The sequence below is a fragment of the Bubalus bubalis genome, chromosome 8 (assembly GCF_019923935.1).
Source record: "Bubalus bubalis isolate 160015118507 breed Murrah chromosome 8, NDDB_SH_1, whole genome shotgun sequence".
Taxonomy (NCBI): domain Eukaryota; kingdom Metazoa; phylum Chordata; class Mammalia; order Artiodactyla; family Bovidae; genus Bubalus; species Bubalus bubalis.
The window spans coordinates 37185226-37210337 of record NC_059164.1 but is presented as its reverse complement, the minus strand read 5'-3'; the positions used below and the strand labels follow the sequence as shown (position 1 = coordinate 37210337).

At 34.0% G+C, this 25112-nt stretch overlaps 1 protein-coding gene across 3 annotated transcripts in view; it reads right to left on the bottom strand.

The window, feature by feature from the left end:
• Nucleotides 1–25112, bottom strand: part of PCLO (piccolo presynaptic cytomatrix protein) — a 391256-nt gene that overhangs the window by 194402 nt on the left and 171742 nt on the right. For all 3 annotated transcript variants that reach the window (XM_025291036.3, XM_044946575.2, XM_045166378.1), the window contains exon 4: nt 8365–9123. In XM_025291036.3, the coding sequence (XP_025146821.3) occupies nt 8365–9123 (759 nt within the window). The remainder of the gene's footprint in view (nt 1–8364; nt 9124–25112) is intronic.

Here is a 25112-nt window from a genome sequence, read left to right as displayed (position 1 = left end):
TTATAGGGTAAAATGCTTTTGCAGAATTTAAAACATGACAATTAAAAAAGATAGTCTGATACATTCTTCACAACTTTTAAGCAAAAAACAATGCCTGCCCTTTGGATTACTACAAATTAACTTCTCTGGACCATTTTTGATGTCTTTCTAGAAAAGGAATACTTATCTGCCATTTTGAGATCATAGTAGTTGGGCTGACAAACACCCAACTAACTAGTTCATTTCTCTTAAGAGCTACAAATTGAACAGGTAATCACAGGTGAAGCAGTGTTCTCATAAATTTTCTAGATGGTTTTTCTAGGGATCTCCATTGTGACTGCTCACATCTCACACAATACCAGAGCACAACATTTTGCATCCAGTATGCTTTCTACATCTTTCTTTCCTATATTTCCACCTTTCACTAACTAACATAACCACAGGGGTGGGGACCTAAGCTCCTTGTGAAAAAAAAGTCAAGAAAATGATCCTTCATAATATAATTTTGATGGTGTAATTTGTGTTCTTTATTGTGAGTCTGCACATATTATAATACATAACAATGTAATAAAAGTATACATATAAGGAGGAAATGCAACTATGATTATATATAACAATTTATTGAGTATAATAAAGAATGATTTTAATTTTATACAATGAATTCTGAAGGCTCTATTGGCATTTTACAAAAATAAGATTTGGATCAGACATACACAACATAACAAAGGAAATTAAGATACACTGGACAGAAGACTGAAATGCATAAATATCAAAATCCCTACCCTACAATCCCCCTTATATGCCCTTCTGGATGTGTTCATACTTTCCTTCTTTTCTCAGTGTTATGTTCTACCAACTTCTCCCTCCTGGTTTCTTTCTTCTATATTCCTCATGAGATTCAATCATCATTTACCTATGATGATGCTATGATGATTTTTCACCTAAATGACTTCCTCTCCATATTATAAGGTGGAATATGTCTGCAAAGATGCTGTTCTACAGGTCTGTGGGTCTAAGATAAAGTGTCTGGAGTGTTTAATAAGGAAATCAAGTTAGGCGATCAAAGAGCATTTGGCTGAATTGTTTAGAAAGAAAAATTGGTCGTGTCCTTATACCACGATCACTGAAAAAACTCACAATGTCAATTTCTGTCATACTGACTAGCATAAATGTAAACTTCCTGGCAGAGGTGAGTAACCTTCGGCTCCATTACTAATAGTGTACTATCAGATCACACACCAACTAACCCCTTTGCCTCTTTAAGAAACCTGTACATTCCTCTTTTCATCTGCTGCTACAAAAACAATAAAACAGTTGTTCTTCAAATATAGAGATCAGCATGGTATGCTATGCTATGCTAAGTCACTTCAGTCGTGTCCGACTCTGTGCGACCCCATAGACGGCAGCCCACCAGGCTCCCCCGTCCCTGGGACTCTCCAGGCAAGAACACTGGAGTGGGTTGCCATTTCCTTCTCCAATGCATGAAAGTGAAAAATGAAAGTGAAGTCGCTCAGTCGTGTCGGACTCCTCGCGAGCCCATGGACTGCAGCCCACCAGGCTCCTCCGTCCATGGGACTTTCCAGGCAAGAGATCAGCATAATGAGGTGCTTATCTCTCCATCCGCTTATCCTTTCTGTGGCTATTCACTCTTGTTTGTGAGATATCTGGGTTAAAGTTATAGTGGAATTTGTATCCATGTAGGTTAACTGGTCAATTATAGATTTAACACCACCAACTCTTGCTTTATGAGTACATTTCTTAAGGAGGAAATAATTTGATCAAAAAAGAAAGAGTATCCAGTACTAAGAGAAGAATATACAGCATAGTGTGTAAGTTTGGTCTGATTTTCTCTAATTATTCAAACTTCAAATTAATATTTGAAGTACTGTAACTCCAGAAGACTGTGATGAAAGGAGTCAAGTGAGGGAGGCTTATTTTCTTTCAAATTTCTAATTCCCTAGGACTAAAACCTTAGGAGTTTTCCTTTAGTTGCTTCAAAAATGTGTGGCTGTATGCTTTTTACTGAGAAGAACATTAAGCAATTTAGGAACATTAAGATTTAATAAAATGAATAGATTCAAATGATTCTAAAGTATATGCATAGATTATATATGTAACACATATATACATATGTGGTTAAATATCACTGAGTTTTCATATTTACTCATTATTTTTGTCATTTGAATTGATAGGAGTTGGAATTATGCATTTAATTTATTACATGCAACACAAATACAATCCAGAATGATCTCTAAAATTATTACATAAGAATAAAATTCCAGGTATAGTCCCTTTATAGTCCTCAATCTTAGATTGAGAAGTCAGTGGGAAGTTAAGTGTTCATAATTTAAGCACACTTTTTAAAAGAAAATTGCAATGTTATTTTTCAGTTCCCTGAGGAACACATTTTCACTGTATTTTTCTAAGTACATTTAACATTAGACTCTATTTCATTGACTTTTATTTTTCGTATATGTTGCACTTTTTCTCCATGTATAAAATTCTGTAATTGAGTCTTTGTAGTCTTTGTATATGAAAAAACTATTCAAAATTTTAAGAAATGAAGATTCATATTTTCTTACTAACCCAAAGCAGAAAGTGCAGATTACTTTTCCTTTCAATATTCCACTGCCCTTTATTGACTTGAAGACTGGTCAGAGAGAGGCAGTGAAGAATTAAGAATCACTTGAAACCTTCCCATGGCATCGTATCTTGAGGCCTTCTCTAGTATCAAGACATTTTTGTACTGCCAAACTTAGTTCTGCCCTTTTCAGAGATGTTAAACTCTTAGGCTTCCATGTCGAAGGCAAATGGAAGGTTTTTTTTTTTAAAAAGCTTTTATTGGAGTTATGAACTGAATTCTTGGTTAAATATAAGACTGTACAAAGAAAGGAAGCAATATTAATTTTTTGCTTAATGTCCTCCAAGTTATTTAAGTTTAACAGGCCAAAGGAAAACAGCAGATGAATAATCTTTAATCAGTTATACAATGTTTTGTCAAAATGGATCGCTAGTCTGAATATTCTGAACAGTGTAAACAAAATTAAATCCACAAATTTACTGGACTTGGGGAGAAAATTGGATAGTCCCGCATACATGGGAATCCTTTTCACTGCAGAAAACCTCATCATTTTCCATCCTATACAATTATGCTGTCTTTATATACCATGGCTATATATAACTTAAATACTAACTCCTGGGTCATTTTAACTAGAAATAAAAGTTTATGCTAAAGGATGTTTGAATTTTCTCTTTTTTTAAATCAAGAGAGCTGTAACTTTTCAATGTAATATATCAAATGCAGACAAGCAGTATTCTGTTTCATTGTAACATATAATTTTTAAATATTAAACTAAAAAAACAAAGAAGAATATACCTTTCAAAGTATTTATTATATTTCAGGATACATTTTAATTCCATTTGACTAACACATTTTGAAAGACAGGAATGAGTGGAGAGACAAAATGATGTGGCAATAAAGAAATGCAAACAACATACTGTAACAATATAAATGACGCACGTGACAAATGAATAAATAAAATAATGTCAACATATAGACAAAGTAAAAAAATATACAAAGTGTCTGGGATTAGAGGGGGAATTGCTAAGGGAGTTGAATAATTATAATAATGAAAAGGCAGTGTGCTGCAAGTGTCATGGGGAGGCAGAATTATGTATAGTATTTAGGAGCCTAGCCTTTATAAGCAGAACTGGACTATAATCTTAGCTTTGCTGCTTCTCAGCCTTGTGATCTAAAGCATAACAAATTTAGTTTCCTCCTCTTTAAAACAGATAAAATATTTAACTCATCAATAGTTATGTGGACTAAGTGATAAGGCACCTAAGACAGTGCTCAGAACACAGTGAGAGATAAATTGACTATTATTATGATTTAAAATAAAAAGCAATTTAAAAGTAATCATTATAGAGTGTTTGAACAGTAGGAGAAGTGATTGCCACAAGGGAGAGGTCCGGGTGGGATTTTTCCGACAGGAAAACAGCACCAGTGCACAGAGAAGAACTGAATTCAGGTTCAGAAGGAAGAGGGCACAAGCCACCTTTGGGATTCACACAAAGGCATTCTTGGCTGTTTTTCAACCTCTCATTGATGGGGGAATACTAGGTTGCTGGCAAGTTAGGGTGGAGCCACAGTCCAAAGGGCTGGGAAAGCCAACTTAAGTATTTAGGCAGAAGTTCTCAGTCAAGGCCAGGTATGCAAAATGTAAATACTTTTAGGAAGTAAATACGTAGGATTTTTTGTGTCTTTTTAAACCCCAAATAGAAATCATATTTTACAAATGTTTAATAAATAGATTGACACCAGCAGTCTTTGATTTCTTATGTCAGTTGGTCATATGTTCTCTGAAGAATCCTGGGAGAAAACTGGGAGTTAGACTGTAAAAATTCATAGCAAGGCAGTTACTTTATTTGCTCACCTTTAAATTGAAGCTTATTGTTCAGTTGTAGTTTTTATTACCTAATTTCAAGCAAACCAACATTCCTATAATAGGTAAGTGGTAGACAAGATATTCTCACAAAAAATCATGTGTTAAAGATAATGTTAATAACATTGAAAACACACAAGCATATTTATAAAGAAGCTGACACTCTTCATATTGTTATCAGTTTTTCATCAGCAACATGTTAAGGTGAAAGCTGTGATGATCAAGTTAAATCAGATCTGACACAGTTAGTCAAAAATGTGCCATAACTAGGAAAACTATTTGATATCTATATTGCATATGCTACTGCTATTAACAAACCTTGCTTCAACACATCACGTGCTGGCTAATTTCAGCAAGTGATCCTATAACACTATCACAGACTTCTAGTATTTTTGGCAAATAATCATTCCAGTACTTAACAAATATTCAACAAGTTGAAATAAACACTTAAAATCTTCTTTTGAGCTGCTGTCTTATCGAATAGGAAAAGACAAAAAAATCATGTAACACTTGGGGAAACTTGATTTTCCTGCCATGGAAATATGGCTGAAATAACACATAGAAAATAATAGGGTGACAAATCAAACTGCATTTCTTTGTTAGCCAGTGTCACTGCAAAGAAGAAAGAAATGACTGTGGAAGGTTTGGGGGAAATTATTAGCACAAAGTAAATAGCAAAAGGTTTGGCAATAAATCAAAGTGCAGATGTTTCTAACATGCTCAGTTTATAATATTGATGATTTCTGTTTCAATAGCAACATTACTACTGTGAGCTACTAAGTGGTTCAATACTGAGTGATTTGTTTTAAAAGGTGTATCTATATTAATGAAAAAAACTGTATGTTAAATTCTGAGGAGTGGTTCTTTTGATTGGAATTATTATTATTTTTAATTTCTTTATTTTAATTGGAGGATAATTACTTTGCAACGTTGTGTTGGTTTCTGCCATACATCAGCATGAGTCAGCCATAGCTAAACATATGTCCTCTCCACCCTGAACTCCCCTCTCACCTTCCACTCCACCCCAGCCCTCTCGGTTGTCACAGAGAACTGGGTTGAGCTCCTTGTGTCACACAGCAAATTTCCACTAGTTATCTATTTTACATATAGTAATGTATATGTTTCAGAGCTACTCTGGAATTATTTTTTAAGTTCAGGATAGGGGACACATGTACACCCATGGCTGATTCATGTCAATGTATGGCAAAAACCACTACAATACTGTAAAGTAATTAGCCTCCAATTAAAATAAATAAATTTACAAAAAAAAAAAAAAGGATAAGGTTACAGAGATAGCAGTGCATGCAAAATTCATTTACTGCATCTTTTACAAGTAAGCCAGTATTGCAGAGTACTTCAGGATTTTACAGATGTGGTACATATTGTAATGAGACCTTTATATTTTGAATAATATCTTTAATATTTTGTACTGAGATAAAGAATAACTAAGAATTTATTTTATCCATAGAGGTTTGCTGATTATCTCATGAGAAATTAATTTAAAAAGTTGTAGATTTTGAAGATTTTTTTCTTTATTTTGAGAAAAGTAGAAGAACCCCAAAGTGGTTGAACATTTTGGTCACAACAAATGGTGATTAGTAATATGCTACATGTTATATATTTAGGAAGAAAGTAAACTCTGATTATCAGTATGATAACTAGAAAGTATATGCGGAAAAAAATAAACACAAGCTGTCTCTTCAAGAGAATCATGATGTGTACACAATCCTTTGAAGACAGATAACTGGAAAGCATCACATGATTATGCTAGATAAAATGACATATCATTTTAAAAAGTTGTCATGTTTGCCTTTTCAAACAAACTTTAGACAGAATATTTTAATCTGTTTATAAACTTTGTAGATAAAGAACTCCAGTGGGTTTTCAACCCATTTGCTAAAGAAAAAAAACATTTTAGAACACCACATTTTGTGATAACAGGAGTAAATGACTGGTATCAAGTTAGATTAACATTTATTTATGGAAATTCCACAACTTAAAAAAAAATAGTTTTCAATTCCAAACCTAGAAAACAGGTAGCAAGATTTGGAAAGTACTGTCTTTAATACATTTCTTTCATTTCTGATATATTCTGTGGACTATCTTTTTTATTTTAGAGAGTCATCAACACTAAATGTCAAAATATCAAAATAAATAACTTAGAAGCTGAATTTCAAAGAGCTCTTATTAAAACATTTTACAAGATTTTCAAACATCAAAGCACAGTCAACACTCTCTAAAATATTATTATTAATTATACTTCACTATGATCAAGTGTATCTATATTTAATAAACATAATAAAAACGGTGATTTAGCTTATTTCACTGATTTTTTTATATATTTGTGAATATCTATATTGAAAATATAGTGCACAGGTTTAATTTAGAAATAAGTATATACATACTGAGGTTGTTAAAGAAAAGTAGAGATGATTAAAAGTGATGAATTTGTAAAATAAAAAGTAGCATCAACAAAATATTCAGATACTTCTTATTTAAATTAAAACCAAATAGAGAATCATTAGAAATATCTGAGTGACAGAGTTATACTGTCTGAACTCTGGAAAATAATAATTTGATAATTATATACTACAGAAAGGAAAAATAGAAGGCCTATTGATTAGTAATTACATTCCTCAAGTCATTGATATAAGATTATGAAGGCCATAAGTAGGATATCGTCCTTAGGAATAGGAGCAGAGAAACAGAAGCTTGATGTGGAGAGCCCAGTGTGTAAGAAGAAACCTCAGACTACCCTAAAGATTAGCGACTGGGAGACTAAAGACCTGATGACTGATGAAGCCATTATCAGAAACAGAAACTGCTTCTACAGAGTTGGATATGATATGAACACACTGAGTTCCACTTTACCATGAGTTTCTGAAGTGAAATGATCTACTCAGTACTTGAAAATGCAGGTCCAACACTCAAGAGAGACAGATGGTACACAACAAGATTTGGGAAACAGGAAACAAATGTTCATGTGGCTCCCCTGAGAGGAAAGAAGATAGAATTCAAAGAAAAACCTCATCACATAGAGATGGGAAAAGAGAAAGTCAGAGAGATAGTCAAAGTAGAACTCATAAAGCACAATCAGAAAGACAAAAAAGAGAACAAAAAGGGAAGAGTCATGAAAGTCAAGGACAGCTTCACAAGAAAAGAAATAGTAAAAAGAATCTATTTCTTCAAAGTAGTTAGCTAGAAGAAGCAGTGGGTGAGGGTGGGGGCAGTTAGATCTAGCCATTAGAATGAGAATACACAGGCATCTGTTTTCTCTAGCTCTGATAAACGTATGAATTAATAACAAAGGAAGCCCAGGATTTATTTTATGAGTGATGTACCATATACCAGAGATGAATTAGTAACCGTGTGTTAAAACTATAAACAAAACAACAACTAAACTGGGTTAGGATGGACAATTAACCCTTAAAAGTTTCCATTAAAGAAAATGAAAAAGAATATATAAAGAATAATATGTATTCCAGATTATGCTTGGATTATAAATAAACCTTCAATATTTAACAAACTGAATAAAACTCTGAACTAAATACATTATATTGCATACACCCAATACTAAAATAACTTCAAAAAAATGTTTCTTCTGAATTTTGGCTGTACTTTTTAAAAAATCACAATTATTTTATCATTTTATCATTGAAAACATCTTAAAATATTTTCAAGTGAGAAGAAAGTTGTTGAGTCTTGCTTAACCAAGTGGCTAAGTAAATAAAAATTTCAAGACAAACATTATTTCACGTGAAAGGGGGATACTGATTTCATGTTAGTATTTTTTTCTGAATGCTACTGACTCTTTTTGAAAATGCTACTAATTGAAAGCTTTTACTTACAAAATCACCATTAAGCATTTGGTGTACATTTAGGTAGACATTAGTAAATTACAGGCGTAAAACTGCAAAATGAGGTAAGAAACATAACTTACTGTTTTTTCCTTTCCAGATTCCGTCCGATCAGGCTTTGTCATGCCTGGTGCCTGTGGCTGTACTTTTATTTTTTGAGTCATCCCATCATCTTCTTTAGGCAAACGCCGAGGTGCGCTGGCTGGTAAATCTTCCGTCTCCATCAGTTGCGGTTTCTTTTCTTCCACTGCTTCTGGAGGCACTCTGCCTTCAGATTTTACTTCAGCAATTTGTACTTGAGTTTTAAGTAAGTCATGTTTCTGTTCTTCCTCTAGAACCAATGCTTTCGTTCCTGGGGCTAACTTTTTGTCTTCAAGAGCCGGCTTTTTGTCTTCAAGAGCCGGCTTTTTGTCTTTAGGGGTTGGTTTTTTTTCTTCAAGAGGTGGCTTTTTTTCTTCAGGGAGTGGCTTTTTGTCTTCAGAAGGTGGCTTTTTGTCTTCAGGGGGTGACTTTTTTTCTTGAGGGGCTGAAGTTTTGTCTTTCTCTCCTTTACTCTCCTCTCGGATTTGATCTATGGTTTCCTTAGGGGGAATTTTTTCACCTGAAGGTGTTTCTTTTACCTTTTCTGAAATGGTTTTTTCAGTTTCAGGTTTTTCTTCTTGCTCCTTCTTTTTCACTTTTACTGGGGCAGGCGTTGCTGTTTCCTGAAATGGTTGTTCTGCAGGGACAGGCATAGGTGAGGCTTTTGGTCCTGCCTGTGTAGGAGGCATTTTGCCCATGTCTCCCAGCTGTCCTGATATTGCTCTCTGGGTTTGGCAATTTAAACAAAGCCATTCTTGAATCTGTAAATAAAGTAAAATTAAAAGATTAACTATATTATAATACATCTGCTTTGGTACATTTACCAAGATGAGCACTTGACAATTTCTGGCTGCTTTTTTATATCTGGAGAAGGTAGGTCATTGTTTTCTGGATCAATAGAACTGACTTTTAAAAGAGCATTGCAAAAAGACTGCCTGAAATCTAAAGAATAGGAGGAATCCTTAGGGATTAGCATCTAATTGGTCTCATCATAAAAAGAAAATAAAAAATGTATCAGAAATGTTTAGTTGCTAAGTCCTAACTGACTTTTGCAAGCCCATGGAGTGTAGCCTTCCAGGCTCTATGGGATTTCCCAGGCAAGAATACTGGAGTGGAGTGCCATTTCCTTTTCCAGGGATCAAATACACCAGGCATTGAACCCAGGTCTCTTGCATTGTAGGCGGATTCTTTACCACTGAGCCGCTAGGGAAGCCCGCATCAAAGACAGACCAGGGAAATATGACTGTTTTGGTAAAAAAAAGAAAAATCTGCATTTGTTCTAAATACAAATGTTTTTAAGCTTCATACCTTCAAAATTAGTGTTCCTATCATAAATTTTTTCAAAAGCTATTAAATTACAGTAGTTTTCTTTTCACAGCCAATTAATAGTAAGTTTTAAAACACTTAGCCTATAATCTCCTATCTTTTGTTTTGGATCAAATGTAATTCTATCTACCAGAGCAGAAGATGACAAGGCACACGTAGAAGTTCCAAAAATCACATGTATATAATTCTCCATCTGATTTAAGATTAAAAAATGTTATTTTTAATAATAATCACACTTTTTATGCAACTGTGTCAAGAAGCATTCACAAATTAAAACTGTTTGATATGTTTTCCCCCAGTTTTCTCAATTGCTAACTAACATAGTACTTTATACTACTTCTGTTCCTAAGTGGAATCCATGGGCCACCTGAGCCAAATCTCCTGAAGTAGTCCTTACTCATACAAATTTTAGTAACTGTACCAATATAATTTTAGCAGAAACCTGGGATAGGAGAAGGAGAATCCACCTTTTAAATAAATTGATGAATTCTTTTGCAAACTAAAGACAGAAATATCCTCTCATAACACACATAAATGATCACATGGGAGAGAGATTGCTAGATGGATAATGTTGCAGAATTTCCTCCTTATTGATGTATGGTGTGCTTTTTCTTACATTATACCTATTAAAATGTAAGAAATTAAGGTTATACATGTAGCTTCTAACTGTTATCATTTAATGAATGCCTATCCTTTAAAGTACACAGGTAGAGAGTCACGTAAACAATATTGTGATCATATGTTGTACTGTTTTCTGAGAGGTAATTTCAAATTGCTCTTCATATTGGATCATTCTTTCCAGTAGCATAACTTCAATTATTTAGAGACAAAAATCACTATTGTCCTAGAATATTATTAGACAACTAAGATTCATTTCTTCAGTTTTCAATTTCTTTAAAGAAACAAAAATGTTGCTTAATAATAATGACTGTTTTGCAACTTGTAAGCTGTTATAATTGTTACTTGATTATCTAAAACAGTAAGGACCTAAATCAGTTATTTAATTTCAGATAAAATGCTGTCTGTAAAACATTAGTATGTATTATGGGTCACTTTACTTTGTGTGTTATGATCATCTAGTACCAATTTCTTTCTTAATTTCAACTCTAAGCAGCAATAAAGTGAGTTGTGGCTTCTCTATATAGTAACTTTATACAAAATCTTATGAAAGAAACTGATTTGATCCTTATGTCCAATTCTAAAAGTTCCAGTCGTTGTGTTGAAGAATCCCTAGAGGAGGTACTTCCATAATGTCAACAGAAAATCAATCTTAATCAGTGTTGTGGTTTTAAAAACCACTCCTTGGTGGGGTCATATCTTACAATATTTTCATTCAGAGACTGACATTTTAAAAAACAAAAATAGACACAAATAGCTGTACCATTGTGCTATTTTGTCGTATGGATTCTAAAAGCCAAATGCAGGTGTGTGCTATGCATTCCTGTCAGGGCAGGTCCAAATGTAAATAAGTTAGGACGTTTTTAACATTCCAGAAATACATGTTTGGAAATTCTTATCAATTATAAAAGCATGATAACTTTATTTGAGTTTTAGCGACAAATTATTCTTACAAAGTTGTCATCTCTTGCTAGTTATATTAACAGTATGTGATACCAAAATGGTACACAGCTCTCACTTAAAGGAAAATCTGTTGAGAAAATAGAGTGATTATTTCAAGGTAGTATACTCATTATTTTCATACATTTGAAAATTTACATGAGAGGATAAAGGGTTTCATCTATTTAATCTACTATGTCACATAAAACACTTCATTTTCCGGATTTAAAATGTCTGATAAACCTACAAGCAGTGATAACCCACCCCTACTAAAATCAAAGGCAAAGGCAATATCACTAGTCTAAGAGAAAAATGACCTGTTGAGAGCCTCATTGGCTGGTTCAAATCTCTGTTTTACTCAAATTCCCATCCCGATTCAGTTAAACCTAGTATCTTTTTTGTTTTTTGGCCTGTTCATGCAGCTTGAGAGGTCTTGTTCCCTGACCAAGGCTTAAACTTGGGCCTTCTGCAGTGAAAGCATGGAATGCTAACCACTGGACTGTAAGGGAATTCCCTACACCCAGTATCTTTAATTGTTACTGTCTGTAATTAATTTTAACATGATGTTGCCACACTTGGTCTCTTGGTTACATGATTGATTTGCATTTTGAAGAATATCGTAAAGCCAAGCTCATTTTTTTTTTAACTTACACTTTGTCACCAAATTAATTCAGAAACTGATGCTAGTATTATGTCAAATAACTATGACAACAACATTCACTTATATAGCTATTCTGTAGATATCCAGCCTATTTTTATCTATGGAGTACATATACCCTGGGGAAATTATATATGCAAGGCTTATTCAATCATGAACTCACACTCAAGTAGAAGATAAAAGATATGAGTTAAATATAAGTATAATATGCAGGGGAAAAAACTAAGGAAGATGGAAAGGATACTATGGTTTAAAAGGATTATCTGATGAATTCATTTACAACATAAGGAATTCGATAAATTATAAATCACACAGAGTAATTTTTCACCAATTAGAAACGTTGAACTGGTGGTCTCACATGTGTGTCTCTTCTTTCTGCAGCCCTAGAACTCAGATTGTTGTTTAGTTGCTAAGTTGTGTCACTCTTTGCAACCCCATGGACAATAGCCTACCAGGCTTCTCTATCCATGGGATTTCCCAGGCACAAATACTGGTGTGAGTTGCGATTTCCTTTTACAGGGGATCTTCCCAACCAGGGGATTGAACCCGTGTCTTCTGCAGTGGCAGGCGGATTCTTTACCTCTGAGACACCAGGGAAGCCCTTAGAACCCAAATTAGAGTACCAACAAATTCAGCAAGCAGAGGAAGTTATAAATTCAATAAAGGATTGAAAAGAAAAAAAAACACTATTAGTTGCATCAAAAATTATGTATTTCTTTAAACATGTAAATTTAAATTTTGTTTATTAAAAGAAAAGATAGAAAAAGGCAGAGATTAGGGTAAAATCCAAACTAGAAATGAGAAAAGTAAAAGCGATCAAATTCTGACAAAGAAGAAAATGAGTAAAAACTAATTTTCACAAGAAAATTCATTTAGGACAATACAGGTCATCATTATTCAATCATCATTAAATATAAACACAATTACTAGAAAAATTTTCTTTAAAAAAAACATTTTGGAAAAATACTCTACAACCACATAAGAAAATGTAAAAATCTGGTTTTCACAATTATTTCTTTTTTGCTTTTTTTAACCACAAATAATCCCAAAGACTTTTTTAAAATCACTGTATTCAGGAACCTAATTAAAAGTATGAATTTTCTGGGCTCAAAAATACGTACCTACAATCTTAGTTTCTCAATAGCCATACATGATTAGATACAACATTATTTAATATTCATAATGTTCCTAGTTCAGTAGCAATCTGAAGAATTAAGATTTCTAAAATGATATTAAAATTCATAATATATCACTGCCACATATGAGTTTTAATAACTGAAAAGATCTTGCCATAGAACTAACTCTTTCTGTAGCAGTTAGAGCAGTGACACACATGACTAATCCCATTTTGCCTTAAGGTTAAATACCAACTGTTATGGTTTTATCTCTGAGCTACTTCCTTATAAAGACAGTGAGACAATCAGAAGATGTATATTATATACAATATGATGTATTGTATATTATATATGCATATAAATTGAAGGCATATCTATTATATTACTGAGTCTATTACATAGAAAAATAGAACAAATAGATCCTATGGAGGCTTTTTATAAACATACTAGTCATTATTATGGATGCTCTCAGACCATTTCCCTTTGGATTCCTGTGTTTTAAAAATATATTTTATTTTCAGTATACTGTAAGTATCTTCTAATGGCATAAATATAATGAAAGTTTATATTTCATCTATATTATTATTAAATGTATTAAATTCAGAAGGATGTATTTGTATATGTCATTTATATATATTTATACAATGAAACCAATCACATTTTTTTAGCGCCTTAATGTTAATATCCAGAATATCAAAATTCACATCCAAATAGGAACAATTCTGAGAAAGTATATAAAAATAACTCCATTTTGATCACAATGCATTAAAATATATCCACTTGCCACCTAGTACATGTTAATAAAATACATTTATTTTAACATCAAATCATCAGGGCTTCAAAACAACACTCTAAAAAACCATTTAATCTTAAGAGAAGAGTAGGAAATGAAGGCAGTTTTACCCAAAAAAGGGATTCTGCTGTGCTACTCAGCATTTTTCTATCAATAAGCAATTTGCTTTATATAACATTTCAGCTGTAACTATAGCAACAATACCATTAAGGAAAATCTCAGAACTTCAGGCTTGCCTATTTATTTTTCTAAGTATTTTTTCTGAAGCATGATAATAAGACCTGCAGCAGGTTGAAAGTCTGATATTAGACTTTAAATGGTAGAGAAGTGATGGTCCCCAAATCTACATGAGCAATCATATTTGTGTCAGAGAAATCTTAATATTATCTTAATATGAATTTTTCATTAAAGAATCAACTAGATTGATTCAGAAACTCATAAACTTTTTGTCAATAGAAGTGTTTCAGTAGATCCTGAGTGACCCCACTTAAAATTCTGTAAAGGAAAACCAAGTAATCAAGGGGATTGCTACTATAATGCCATTGACTTTCCTGGCTACCATGAAGCTTCTGAGTCAACAACAAAAAATTTACACATATTTTTGCTGGTCTGCTTATCTGTTTGTCATCCAGAATGTTATTTTTTTTTTAAAGCTGAGAAATAATTACACTGATAACTTGTTTAGAAGTCACTATTTTACTTACTGACAAATCCACAAATTGGCGAACAACATCATCTGCAACTTGTCACTTTTATCTATGCCCCCTACAGTCTTGGCATTAGGGTGTTTTATTTACCCAAGGCCCACACACTCTTCAACTTGACATTCTAAAAATCAGATTTTTTGCTTATTAAATCTCTAATTTAGTTACTGTTGTTACTTTTAAAAGGGAAAATGATTGAGTTCATGGTGGATTCACTTTTTTTCCTTCAGCTTACACAATAAATTGTTCAGACTACAAAGTCAGGATATTAAAAACTTGTAATCATTTATAAGACTGCATTTGCAAGTGTGTGCAATAATGTGTTTGTGATATTTCTATTACTTTGTCCCTCCAAAAAATGAATGGGATTACTTTTGTTCCTTTTATAATCACTGAAATAAGAGTAACTCATAGTCAATATATATAACTGACTGGCTGAGGCTCTTCCTCATTTACTTCATATGTAGATATAAGAACTTTCTCAGAATGTATTAGAATATTAATATTTACATGAAAACTAAGAAAAAAACCAAGTAGATGATTTAAATATCAATTTTCAATGGAATTACTGATATGTAGGGTAGAAAATCAATAATGAAACCTAGTAGAAAATCTGTACAATCAGGAACCTATATAGGGGTTATCATTCTTAGGTCTAAATTGATCAGTGGTCATGTCCTTATCTGGAGAAGGAAATGGCAACCCACTCCAGTGTCCTTGCCTGGAGAATCCCAGGGACGGGGGAGTCTGGTGGGCTGCCGTCTATGGGGTCACATAGAGTTGGACACGACTGAAGCAACTTAGCAGCAGCAGCATGTCCTATCCATCTCTACTTTTATGTTTACATCTGTAAGACCTGCCCCCCAATCCCATATCTAAATGCATGAAGTCTATTTTAACTCTTTTGCTGTAAATTTCTATATAATGTACATTTTTGTATAATGTAAAGCTATATTAACAAACATTTCCATAAATAGCAAGATGCCAACTAAAATCATGTATACTATACCAGGGTTTAAAATTATAAAATAAAATTATTGGGATTATAATTGCACACTTTGATTGACATTTTTCTGTGTCCATTTTTCTTTGAATAAAGCAGGATCGTTTTTCTAGTCACCTTTTCACTACAATTAATAAGTATTTTCCTAAACTAAGAAAGTAATCTCTGAGTGTTCAGCGTTTTAAATACCATTACATAAATAATATATAAATACACATGCACTAATTAAAATACTTCTGAATAATTACAGTAATACAGTTTTGACAGAACTTGTTGAGGGAAATCAGGGGCTTAGTTTCCTTTCAGAAATATATGAAAATAAATATGTATTTTATATTAAATATAAAAGAACTAAACAGGGTTAATTTCCTTACAGTATCTTCCTTCCTTTCTTCTTTTTCTTTTCTATCCTTTTCTACCTCCCTCCCTTTCTTCCTCTCTTTTTTTTTCTAACTGGTGAGAGAGAGACACAGAGAGAGAGAGAGAGAGAGAGAGAGAATGACCTCACTAAAACTGTTTTTGACTTAAGTAAGTTACCTGATTTGGGTTCAATCAGAAACATTAGTATACCTGATCACCTTCCAGTGTGATCAAGTATCCTGTAAAAAGTGTATAAAAGACAACTTTAAGGACACAGCTGGTTTGTCACTGGTAACCAATAATAAACTGAAGTTAAGAGTAATCATACATATTTATGTTGACTTTAGCTAATTCAGCTCTAGAAAAAATGGAAGTCTCAATAAGACTTACCTGCAGATTCATGGCATTTCTATTTGTGATTAATCGTTCTAGTGTACTACACTTTAGGTTGATATTTATATGTTTAACATAGAAAATAAGCAACAGTTTAAATATTTATCCTTTATATGGATACCAAATTTAGGTTTTTAATCAGTTCTTGTCCCTCTGCTTTTATAGAGTTTATTTTATTATTTATTACAAGAGGTGTTTATTTGCTTTGTATGTGTGAATAATTACATCAATGAAAAAAATTCCTTTTTAGTGTAACTTAGTCACTAGTCAGCCCTTCAGGAAATGTGTGACTGAATTTCAAAATAAGATTTATTTTGAAGATTTTTAATACACTTCAATACAGTCGTTTTATGTATGTTAAAATTACACACATTTGGAAGACAGGTTATTTAAAGCATACGATAGCTGAATAAAGGGAGGAGCCCGGTGGGCTGCAGTCTATGGGGTCGTGGGGAGCCGGACATGACAGTGACTTAGCACAGCTGAATAAAACTTTATCAAGCATTTTACAAGATAAATAAAAAATCAATCCCAATTTTAAACATAAGCATCATTGTGAATATAATATTCAAAGACAGAATAACCTCACAGGCTAGGGAGCCTGAAATGTACAGGAATAGGACTTATACCACTGGATAACAGAGAATGAAAACAGGTGATGGGTGTTAAACCCTCATATCAATACAATGCAGCAGAACATGGTGCAGTACTGGAAGTTCTTTGTGCAAGGAAGAATCAATGTGTTGATTCTGCAAGATGTAAACTTTTCTAAGCTGAGCTGTGTTTCCCAGGATTCTCTTCCCTTAAGTACATTATAATATAAAGTCAAATATAACTCCTCATTCAGTCAAGTGATGTAATTAAGGTAAGATGATAAAATGAGGATTAGGAAGGTAGCAACCTAAATGGAGTAGAATTTACTGTGGCCTATGACAGGCCAGATAGATATGGAAAACAGGAAAATGGACCAAATCTTTAAGGACAGTACAAACACAATTCACACCTGGATGATAATTATCTGTTACAGTGTAGGCTGAAATTAGTAGGCATAAATAAAAAACATCAAAATCAAACAAACATTTAAGAAAGACTTAGTTCCTCAATATGGCAGTGACCAGAAGGATCTGTTTTAAAGCAAGTCATTTAAGTTGTTCTTTGTCCCATAGCCACTCGTAGACTTTAAGATTGAGGTCTAATATGTTGAACCTGAGATCTATTTATATTAAAAAAACAAATACACATAAATATATACATATACATCTCTTTCTTTTTTTATAGGAATGCCTACCTGTCCATGGGAAATTTTTGAATGGTTTGAAACAATCATTGATTTTTAAATATTCTTATTTTATTATTTTATTTTTTATTGAAGGATAATTACTTTATAGAATTTTTTTGTTTTCTGTCAAACCTCATCATGAATCAGCCATAGGTATACATATATACCCTCCCTTTTGAACCTCCCTCCCATTCCCCTCCCCATCCCATCCCTCTAGGTTGATACAGAGCCCATGTGTGAGTTCCTGAGCCATAGAGCAAATTCCTGTTAGCTATCTATTTTACATATGGTATGTAAGTTTCCATGTTACTCTTTCCATACATCTCACTCTCTCCTCCCCTCTCCCCATGTCCATAAGTCTATTCCCTATGTCTATTTCTCCATTGCTGACCTGTAAATAAGTTCTTCAGTACCTTTCTTCTAGATTTTGTATATAAGTGTTAGAATACAGTATTTATCTTTCTCTTTGTGACTCACTTCACTCTGTATAATAGGTTCTTGGTTCATCCACCTCATTGGAACTGACTCAAATGCATTCCCTTTTATGGCCAATTAATATTCTATTGTGTATATATACCAGAACTTCTTTATCCATTCATCTGTCGATGGACATCTAGGTTGCTTCCATGTTCTAGCTATTATAAATAGGGTTGCAATGAACAATGGGATACATGTGTCCCTTTCAATTTTGGTTTCCTCAGGGTACATGCCTAGGAGTGGAATTGCTGGGTCATATGGTGGTTTTATTCCTAGTTTTTTAAGGAATCTCCATACCATCTTCCATAGTGGCTGTATCAATTTACATTCCCACCAATAGTGCAAGAGCATTCCCCTTTCTCCATACCCTCTCCAGCATTTATTGTTTGTAGACTTTTTGATGATAGCCATTCCGACCAGTGTGAGGTAATATCTCATTGTAGTTTAATTTGCATTTCTCTCAAAATGAGTTCCAGAAAAACATCTACTTCTACTTTATTGACTATGCCAAAGCCTTTGACTGTGTGGATCACAATAAACTGTGGAAAATTCTGAAAGAGATGGGAATACCAGACCACCTGACCTGCCTCTTGAGAAACCTGTATGCAGGTCAGGAAGCAACAGTTAGAACTGGACATGGAACAACAGACTGGTTCCAAATAGGAAAAGGAGTATGTCAAGGCTGTATATTGTCACCCTGCTTATTTAACTTATATGCAGAGTACATGATGAGAAATGCTGGGCTGGAGGAAGCACAAGCTGGAATCAAGATTGCTGGAAGAAATATCAATAACCTCAGATATGCAGATGGCACCACGCTTATGGCAGAAAGTGAAGAGGAACTGAAAAGCCTCTTGATGAAAGTGAAAGAGGAGAGTGAAAAAGTTGGCTTAAAACTCAGCATTCAGAAAACAAAGATCATGGCATCTGGTCCCATCACTTCATGGGAAATAGATGTGGAAACAGCGTTCGACTTAATGTTTTTGGGGTCCAAAATCACTGCAGATGGTGATTGCAGCCATGAAATTAACAGACACTTACTCCTGGGAAGGAAAGTTATGACCAACCTAGATAGCATATTGAAAAGCAGAGACATTACTTTGCCAACAAAGGTCAGTTTAGTGAAGGCTATGGTTTTTCCAGTGGTCATGTATGGATGTGAGAGTTGGACTGTGAAGAAAGCTGAGCACTGAATAATTGATGCTTTTGAACTGTGGTGTTGGAGAAGACTCTTGAAAGTCCCTTGGACTGCAAGGAGATCCAATCAGTCCATTATAAAGGAGATCAGCCCTGGGTGTTCTTTGGAAGGAATGATGCTAAAGCTGAAACTCCAGTACTTTGGCCACCTCATGTGAAGAGTTGACTCATTGGAAAAGACTCTGATGCTGGGAGGGATTGGGGGCAGGAGGAAAAGGGAACGACAGAGGATGGCTGGATGGCTGGATGGCATCACGGACTCGATGGACGTGAGTTTGAGTGAGCTCCGGGAGTTGGTGATGGACAGGGAGGCCTGGCGTGCTCCGATTCATGGGGTCGCAAAGAATCAGACACGACTGAGCGACTGAACTGAACTGAATAATGAGCAATGTTGAGTATCTTTTCATGTTTTTGTTGGCCATCTGTATGTCTTCTTTGGAGAAATGTCTGTTTAGGTCTTTTTCCCACTTTTTCCTTGGGTTGTTTGTTTTTCTGGCACTGAATTGTATGAGCTGCTTGTATATTTTGGAAATTAATCCTTTGTCAGTTGTTTCATTTGCTATTATTTTCTCCCACTCTGAGAGTTGTCTTTTCACTTTGCTTACAGTTTCCTTTGTTGTGCAAAAGCTTTTAAGCATAATCAGGTCCAACTTGTTTACTTTTGTTTTTATTTCCATTACTCTAGGAGGTGGGTCATAGAGGATCTTGCTTGGATTTATGTCATCAAGTGTTCTGTCTGTGTTTTCCTCTAACAGTTTTATAGCTTCTGGTCTTACATTTAGGTCTTTAATCCATTTTGAGTTTATTATTGTGTATGGTGTTAGGTAGTATTCTAACTTCATTCTTTCACATGCAGCTCTCCAGTTTTTCCAGCACCATTTATTGAAGAGGCTATCTTTGCCCCATTGCATATTCTTGGCTCCTTTGTCAAAAATAAGGTACCCATAGGTGTATGGATTTATTTATGCACTTTGGATCTTGTTCCATTGGTCTATATTTCTGTTTTTGTGCCAGTACCATACTGTCTTGATGACTGTAGCTTTGTAGTATAATGTGAAGTCAGGAAGGTTGATTCCTCAGATCCATTCTTCTTTCTCAAGAATGCTTTGGCTATTTGGGGTCTTTTGTGTTTCCATATGAATTGTGAAATTTTTTATTCCAGTTCTGTGAAATACACCATTGGTAATTTATAGGGATTGCATTGAATCTGTAGATTGCATTTGGTAGTATAGTCATTTTCACAATATTGATTCTTCCTATCAGGAACATGGAATATCCTTCCATCTGTTTATGTCATCTTTGATTTCTTTCATTAGTGTCTTATAATTTTCTGTGTACAGTTCTTTTGTCTCCTTAAGTAAGTTTATTCCTGGATATTTAATTCTTTCTGTTGCAATGGTGAATGGGATTAATTCCTTAATTGCTCTTTCTGATTTTCATTGTTAGTATATAGAAATGCAAGTGATTTCTGTGTATTCATTTTGTATCCTGCAACTTTGCTAAATTCACTGATTAGCTCTAGTGATTTTTGGATACTATCTTTAGCTCTCTCTATGTACTGTATCATGTCATCTGCAAATAGTGAAGGCTTTACTTCTTTTCTGATCTGGATTCCTTTTATTTCTTTTTCTTCTATGATTGCTGTAGCTAGGATTTCCAAAACTATGTTGAATAACTGTGGTGAAAGTGGACACCTTTGTCTTGTTCCTGCTCTTAGCAGGAATGCTTTTAGTTTTTCACCATTGAGAATAAGGTTTGCTGTAGGTTTATCATATATGGGCTTTACTATGTTGAGGAAGGTTTCTCTATACTCATTTTTTTTAAGAGTTTTAATCATAAATGGGTACTGAATTTTGTCAAAGGCTTTTTATACATCTATTGAGATTATCATATGATTTTTATCTTTCAACTTTTCAACATGGTATATCACATTCATTGATTTGTATATATTGAAGAATACTTGCATCCCTGGAATAAACCCAACTTGATCATGGTGTATGAGCTTTTTGAGGTGTTGCTGAATTCTGTTTGCTAAAATTTTGTTGAGGATTTTTGCATCTATGTTCATTAGTGATACTGGCCTGTCGTTTTCTTTTTTTGTTGTTGTCTTTGTCTGGTTTTGGTATCAGGGTGATGTTGGCTTCATGGAATGAGTTTGGAAGTGCTCCTTCCTCTGAAATTTTTTGAAAGAGTTTTAGAAGGATAGGCATTAGCTCTCCTCTAAGTGTTTGATAGGAGAAGGCAATGGCAACCCACTCCAGTACTCTTGCCTGGAAAATCCCATGGGTGGACGAGCCTGGTAGGCTGCAGTCCATGGGGTCGCTAAGAGTCAGACACGACTGAGCGACTTCACTTTCACTTTTTCACTTTCATGCATTGGAGAAGGAAATGGCAAGCCATTCCAGTGTCTTTGCCTGGAGAATCCCAGGGATGGGGTAGCCTGGTGGGCTGCCATCTCTGGGGTCGCACACAGTCGGACACGACTGAAGCGACTTAGCAGTAGCAGTAGCAAGTGTTTGATAGAATTCTCCTGTGATGCCATCTGGTACTGGGCTTTTGCTCTTTGGGAGATTTCTGATCACAGCTTCAATTTCAGTTTTTGTAATTGGGTTGTTCATAATTTCTATTTCTTCTCTGTTCAGTCTTGGTAGATTGAACTTTTCTAAGAATCTGTCCATTTCTGCTAGATTATCCATTTTATTGCCATATAGTTGTTCATCATAGCTTCTTATAATCCTTTGTATTTCTGAATTGTCTGTTGTAACCTCCCCTTTTTCATTTCTAATTTTGTTGATTTGATTCTTCTTTTTTTTTTTTTTTCTTCTTAATGAGTCTGGCTAAAGGGTTGTCAATCTTGTTTATTGTCTCAAAGAACCAGCTTTTAGTTTTAGCAATTTTTACTATTGTTTCTTTCATTTCTGCTTGGATCTTTATGATTTCTTTCCTTCTCCTAATTTTCTTTTTTTTTTTTTTTTCCTGGTTCTTCTTTTTGCAGTTGTTTTAGCTGTAAAGTTAGGTTGTCTATTTGATGTTTTTCTTGTTTCTTGAGGTAGGATTGTATTGCTATAAACTTCCCTCTTAGAACTGCTTTTTCTGCATTGCATAGGTTTTGAGTTGTTGTATTTTCATTGTCATTTGTTTATAGAAATTTTTTGATTTCCTTTTTGATTTCTTCAGTAACCTGTTGGTTATTTAGAAATGTGTTGTTTAATCTCCGTGTGTGTTTCTTACAGTTTTCTTCTTGTAATTGATATCTAATCTCATAGTGTTGTGGTTGGAGAAGATATGATTTGATTTGATTTCAATTTTCTTAAATTTACTGAGGTTTGATTTGTGACCCAAGATGTGGTCTAACCTGGAGAATGTTCCATGTGCACTTGAAAAAAAGGTGTATTCTTCTGCATTTGGATGGAATGTCCTGAAGATATCAATGAGATCCATCTCATCTAATGTATCATTTAAGACTTGTATTTCCTTATTAATTTTCTACTTTGATGATCTGTCCATTGGTGTGAGTGGGGTGTTAAAATCTCCTACTATTATTGTGTTACTATCAATTTCTCCTTTTATGTCTGTCAGTCTTATGTACTGAGGTACTCCTATGTTGGGTGCATAGACATTTATAATTGTTATGTCTTCCTCTTGGATTAATCTCTTGATCATTATGTAATGTCCTTCCTTCCTTTATTTTAAGGTCTGTTTTATCTGATATGAGGACTGCTACTCCAGCTTTCTTTTGCTTCCCATCTGCATGTAATACATTTTTCCATCCTCTGACTTTCAGTATATATGTGTCTTTAGGCCTGAAGTGGGTTTCTTGTAGACAGCATATATATGGGTCTTGTTTTTGTATGCATTCACCCACTCTGTGTCTTTGGGTTGGAGCATTTAGTCCATTTACATTTAAAGTAATTACTGATATATATTCCTATTGCCATTTTCTCAGTTGTTTGGCATTGATTTTGTAGATATTTTTTCTTTTCTTGTATTTCTTGACTATTTAAGTCCCTTTAACATTTGTTGTAAAGCTAGTTTGGTGGTACTGAATTCTCTTAACTTTTGCTTGTCTGAAAAGCTTTTGATTTCTCCATCAGTTTTTAAAGAGATCCTTTCCAAGTACAGAAATCTTGGTTGTAGGTTTTTCCTTTTCAGTACTTTAAATATATCCCGTCATTCCTTTCTGGCCTGCAGCATTTCTGCTGAAAGATCAGCTGTTAAGTGTATGGGGTTTCTGTTGTATGTTACTTGTTGCTCCTCCCTTGCTGCTTTTAATATTCTTTCTTTGTGCTCAGTCTTTGTTAGTTTGATAAGCATGTGTCTTAGCATGTGTCTCCTTGAGTTTAACCTGTATGGGACTCTCTGTTCCATTTGGACTTGATTATTTCCTTTTCCATGTTGGGGAAATTTTCAATTATAATCTCTTCAAAAATTTTCTCATACCCTTTCTTTTTTTTCCTTCCGGGACCCCTATAATTCAAATGTTGGTGCGTCTGATCTTGTCCAGAGGTCTCTGAGACTATCCTCAGTTCTTTTCATTCTTTTTACTTTATTCTGCTCTTCAGAAGTTATTTCCACCATTTTATCTTCCAGCTCACTGATTCGTTTTCTGCTTCAGACATTCTGCTATTGATTCCTTCTAGAGTATTTTTAATTTCAGAAATTGTGTTTTTTATGTTTATTCTTTAATTCTTCTAGGTCTTTGTTAATTCATTATTGCATTTTCTCCATTTTGTTTTCAAGGTTTTTGATCATCTTTACTATCATTGTGAATTCTTTTTCAGGTAGTTTGCTTATTTCCTCTTTATTTACTTGGACTTCTGTGTTTTCAGTGTGTCCCTTCATTTGTTTTAGTATTTCTCTGCCTTTCATTGTTTTTTTAACTTATTGTGTTTGAGATCTCGTTTTCCCAGGCTTCGAGGTTGACTACTTTCTTCCTTTTGGTTTTTTGCCCTCTTGAGGTTGGTCCAGTGGTTTGCCTAGGGTGAGATTTGTGCTGAGCTTAGGTTTGTTTGTTTGTTTTTGTATTTCGTTTATTTGTTTGTTTTTGGTGTGTGTATTTGTTTTTCTTCTGATGGTCAAGGCTGAGTGAGGTCATAATCCTGTCTGCTGATGATTTGGTATGTATTTTTGTTTTGTTTGTTGTTTAGATGAGGTGTCCTGCACAAGGTGCTACTGGTGGTTGGGTGATGCTGGGTCTTATATTTAAGTGGTTTCCTTTGTGTGAGTTCTCACTATTTAATATTCCCTAGGGTTAGTTCTCTGGTAGTCTAGGGTTTTGGAGTCAGTGCTCCCATTCCAAAGGCTCAGGGCTTGATCTGTGGTCAGGAACGAAGATTCCACAAGTGGTTTGTTATGGCATTAAGTGAGATTAAAACAAATATCCCCAAACAAGAAACCAACGATGAACCCCAGATAAATGGCAGTTACAAAATCAGGCAAATAATAATTACAATAATGGAATATGCACATACACATATACACCCATGAGCAGAGTCAAAACAGTCCAACAAAAATAAAGTACAGTACATTGACCTGGCAAACAAAGGAAATAAAAAATTATATTTACCAGTTAAGAACAAAACTAACTAAAGCACAAACTGGAAAACAAAACAACAGCAAGATGCCAAGTGGGGAATAAAGCAATGAAAATAAAATGAACAAATATGTTGAAAGGAAAGGAAAGAAAGAAAGAATAGATATGCAAAGTTAAAATAGAGATAAAGAAGATTTATATACATTAAAGATTAACTGCAAGGGGAAAATAACAATAGGAAATGCAAACAAAGGAATAAATGTAGAAAATATATAATAGTTTTTAACAATTAAAATTATAAAAAAAGAAGAATAAAAAAAGGAAGAAGAAAACAAACAAACAAAAAAAGGAAAAC